Here is a 5,000-nt window from a genome sequence, read left to right as displayed (position 1 = left end):
GCTGTTACTACTCAACCCAGTGGGGGAGCAATGGCCCAGTAGTTAGGGCAGCGGACTCGCGGTCATAGGATTGCGGTTTCGATTCCCAGACCGGGCGTTGTGAGTGTTTGTTGAGCGAAAACACCTAAAGCTCCACGAGGCTCCGGCAGGGGATGGTGGCGAATCCTGCTGTACTCTTCCACCACAACTTTCTCTCACTATTACTTTCTGTTTCTGTTGAGCCTGTAATTCAAAGGGTCAGCCTTGTCACACTGTGTGACGCTGAATATCCCCGAGAACTACGTTAAGGGTACACGTGTCTGTGGAGTGCTCAGCCACTTGCACGTTAATTTCACGAGCAGGCTGTTCCGTTGATCGGATCAACTGGAACCTTCGACGTCGTAAGCGACGGAGCGCCAACAACAATTGCTACAACTACTCAACCTAAGGTTAGTAATGATTTAGCAGAGCTGCATTGGGCTGCTATCTCTGTTGTTATTGTTTAGACCAAGTTCAACCTTGGGCATTGATGCAATATATTCGCTCATAATCTATTCCCCTGCAAAAGAATTTTTGCTGTACCTATGACCGAAATTCCAAATTACTTTCACAACATTTATAGTGTAAAGTATCTATCTATCTATCTATCTATCTATCTATCTATCTATCTATCTATCTATATCGGATTCAGTCCCACTGCGTGGCACCCACCTTTGGCAAATGTCTTTTACTATAGCTTCGGACCGACGAAAGCCTTGTAAGGGGATTTGGTAGACGGAAACTGAAAGAAGTCCGTCGTGTGTGTGTGTGTGTGTGTGTGTGTGTGTGTGTGTGTCTTTGTGTCTGTTTTTCCAGCGCCCAACAACCGATGTTGGTGTGTTTATGTCCCTGTGACTTAGCGGTTCGGCAAAAATAACCGATAAAAATGGGCGCAGCCAAATGACTGAAAAAGTAAAAGAATAAAAGAATATATATATCCGTATGTCTATCTGCCTATCTATTTTTCTGCCTGTCCCACTGTCCCTCTAGCTAACAAACTGTCTATCTGTGTATCTGTCCATCTATTTATCTATCTATCTGTCCATCAATCTATCTGTCTATTAATTGATCCATCTACGTATATAATTCGATCCTTATGTGTGTCAGATTCTATATGTTCGTTCCGCTCTTTTACTCTTGCTTTCTATTACAGCATTGTCTCAAGACACTACATGTCTTGAAGCAATAGCATACTCTTTTATTTGTTTCAGTCAATTGACTGCGGCCATGCTGGAGCACCAGCTTTAGTCGAGCAAATCGACCCCAGGACTTATTCTTTGTAAGCGTAGTACTTATTCTATCGGTCTCTTTTTGCCAAACCACTAAGTTACGGGGACGTAAACAAACCAGCATCGGTTGTCAAGCGATGCTGGGGGGACAAGCACACACACACAAACACACACACAGATATATATATATATATACATACATATACACGACAGGCTTCTTTCAGTGTCCGTGTACCTAATCCACTCACAAGGCTTTGGTCGGCCCGAGGCTATAGTAGAAGACACTTGCCCAAGGTGCCACGCAGTGGGACTGAACCCGGAACCATGTGGTTGGTAAGAAAGCTACTTACCACACAGCCACTCTTGTGCCTATGCTAAAATATCATAACGTTTCTAAATCATTCATAGAATATCGCCGCAGACTGCAAATTAGCCTCTAATATTCGTAACTATATAACTAGGATGGAAATAAGGATTAGTTAATCCTTATTACAGATTACAGAAAGGACAATACGAACGAGATGGTTGACACACCAGAGAACAATAATGGTAGGCTTCATTTACGTCGTTCCCGATGCAAATTGTTTGATCAACTGAATAATGTGCTCCTAAATTAAAATGTATGTATCTGAGAATTCCATACCCAACTGTACCTCTTCAAATAATTCACATGCAGAATTACTATGATACTGTGTGACTCGTGGATGTAGACTAACACAATTGCCCATGATGCCACGCAGTGGAATTGAATCAAGAATCTCTTGATTTTGAGGTGAAATATTTGACCATTCGGCCATACTGTATCTACCCAGATGGCCAAAATTTCCAAAATTCTTTACTTCAATAATTTGGAGCTAGCGCACATTAGGTTATCTTTTCGATTTCGAGACCGAATGGCTCGGGTATCCTTGAATAAGGCTTTTCATTTCCCGTTGCTCCAGTTTACTCAACTGAAATTAAATACCAGCCCAATGGTGGTATCGTCCTTTTTACTTCCAGCTGTCAAATCTTTGTTATTCTGCTTGGTGGGAGAGTAAAAAGTGTGCCGTGTCTACTCATGATTACATAAGCACCAAGCCACACTCACTTACTGAGAAACAAGGAAATAGTGAGTGGTAGTGGGAGAATTAAAATGAGAGTGAGTTGGTGTGAGTTTTAAAGATTATATTACGGCAAAATAACGAGAAAACTGGAACAGTATGTTCATAAATAAAGATGTAAAACTTTGAAATCTTTGGATATGCTACAGTTTTATTAAGAATACCGTGATAAAATAACTTTTGAAATAATGATAACTACATGTGAATCTTTCAAAGCTTTGTATATAATATGGATATATATTTATAAATATCTAAGATTAAACCACCCAGTGACCAAGTAAAAATTTTATGAGACATAGCTGTCACTTTTCATAGCGCAGGTGTCTATGATTTTATATACATATACATAGCGTGCCATCATTTTCAGAGGGTGATATGTACTATCTCTTTTATGAATTATCGATCTTGGGCTTTTGGTTAAGATCAAAGTGTAACATTTTACTATACATATAGAAAATGTGAGATCCTTAGCTAAGGAATTAGTCAATGTTTTCACCAGTCGTTAGAACGGTTACGCCATTTGATATAATTGATAAATATTTTACGACACGGAAACACTAGTATCGCTAGATAGATAGATAGATAAATAGATAGATTGATAGACAGATAGATAGATAGATAGATAGATAGATAGATAGATAGATAGATAGATAGATAGATAGATAGATATTTACGTAATCATTACCAGTAGATACACGACCTTGGTACAATAGTTTAATACAATAATTAAGAAATATAAAGAAATACATGTAAACCATAAATATTTACCTATGCAGTGTTTTGTCATTTTCTGCTAATGATTATTTTCTCTTCGTTATTTTTTATGTGTTAATTACTACATGAAATGAGTCTTGTACGCATATGTCTGCAAACTGTTTAGCAAACAAATTTACCAGAAATTGAAAGGTATTCATGCAGTTTGCATATAATAAACGATAATAATAATAATGATAATAATAATAATAATAATAATAATAATAATAATAATAATAATAATAATAATAATAATAATAATCTGTATGCATGTATGTGTTCGTTTGCATGTTTGTGCGTGTTGAAATAAGGCATGCACACAAGGGTATATAAAAAATTGAAGTAGACAATCACATAAATTATATGAATATCATGCACATGCACGTATATATATATATATATATATATATATATATATATATATATATATATATAACACTGAAACATTGTGGGTGATAATAGGAAGTGATAGGAGATAGAGAGTGTTACACACAATACACACCTGATGTACACGGAGATGAGCTTTGCGACACAGTGAAATAAAGGTCTGCATTGAGAAAATAATAATAATAATAATAATAATAAATTAAATTAAATTAAATCAAATATCTCAAAAAAGCAACGGGATACCAATACAAATAGCTACAGAACACAAATGAAATCCACCCACCCACTCGCACGCACACATACAAAATTCTTTTCATGGAAACTTATGCACAACAGAAGCTGAAATAAATATTTATTAGAGAAAATGGAAAACGACCATAAGATTTTTAAAGAGCCAAACTCTAAACTCAAAATGGAGCCACAGCATAAAGCTATGGTGAGGAAAAACTCCAACATGAATAAAACTATGTAGAAATAGTCAAACAAATATCGTAGAATTAACTGAGAAATGCAGGACTCAAAGTAGAAACTGAAGAATTTTCGATTGCTACACAAGATTAGATTTCCCATCACAAACCTCCAAAATGGCTTGCAATGAAGTACAGAACACATAATGTGGCTATAGAGGAAGTGAAGCTTTCAAACAAAGAAAATTAGAAATTACTTTTGTGTCCCATCTTATCCATTAGAGAATACATATGCACGCATAAAAAAGTTGGTTCTTACTTACACTAGAAGTAATAGCAATATTATTTAAATGCCAAAATAAAGGATGTGAAATAATTACTTCACATAACAAACGGTGTCGGATTACATTCTATCTTCCTAAATAATAAAAAAAAATTAAGGAAGTATACATTGGATTCTCTGGACTTAGGTCTACAATCAGCGAGATTGTTAGGTTAGGAATGTTTATTAGTAAAATGAGTGTTGTAACAGCACTTGGAACACCTTCAACTAAACAGTTTGCAGAATGTCGATGGGACGTGAAGAAAAATTTAGAAATTCACTATGCAATAAAGTTTTGTATTAAACTGGATCAAAACACTGCAGAAACTTATGAAATGCTCCAAGACGCTTATGTATTCACATTTATGACCCGAATATCTGGGGGGTTTTTTGTTGTTGTTTTTTTTTTTGCTGACACAAGTGGCCAGATAAAGGAAGATGACCAGGAGGCTCACGATAACACTTAACGGCAGCAAAGGTATCATCTGCATCCACTGGGTTCCCTCTGGGCAGATAGTCAAAAGTACTCAGTGGAAGTTTTGAGGGGGTTGGGGGAAAAAGATTCGTTGCAAAATGTCAGAGCACCTACACTAGATCAATACACCAGTCCACAATTCCATTCTAGAAACCAAACTATTTGACAGATATGGGCATCGAAATTGTTTTTCACTCTTCCTACAATCGAGTCTTTGCTTCCTGTGACTTGGTTGTTCGCCAAGCTGGAGTTGAAAATGAAGGCGGCTGTGACAAGGGTCCCGGCCACCTTCAGTCTGAAGGACTTCCA

At 36.8% G+C, this 5,000-nt stretch overlaps 1 protein-coding gene across 2 annotated transcripts in view; it reads right to left on the bottom strand.

The window, feature by feature from the left end:
* LOC106877298 (uncharacterized) overlaps positions 1-5,000 on the bottom strand; it is a 300,359-nt gene that overhangs the window by 109,706 nt on the left and 185,653 nt on the right. The window contains exon 2 of one of the 2 annotated variants that reach the window (XM_089357508.1): positions 3,603-3,647. The exons of the other annotated variant lie outside the window; for it this stretch is intronic. Within the exon in view, the coding sequence (XP_089213634.1) occupies positions 3,603-3,647 (45 nt within the window). The remainder of the gene's footprint in view (positions 1-3,602; positions 3,648-5,000) is intronic. 2 annotated transcript variants of the gene reach the window in all.

The sequence above is a fragment of the Octopus bimaculoides genome, chromosome 9 (genome assembly GCF_046866305.1).
Source record: "Octopus bimaculoides isolate indiv1 chromosome 9, ASM4686630v1, whole genome shotgun sequence".
NCBI lineage: Eukaryota > Metazoa > Mollusca > Cephalopoda > Octopoda > Octopodidae > Octopus > Octopus bimaculoides.
This window is presented reverse-complemented; position numbering and strand designations above follow the sequence as displayed.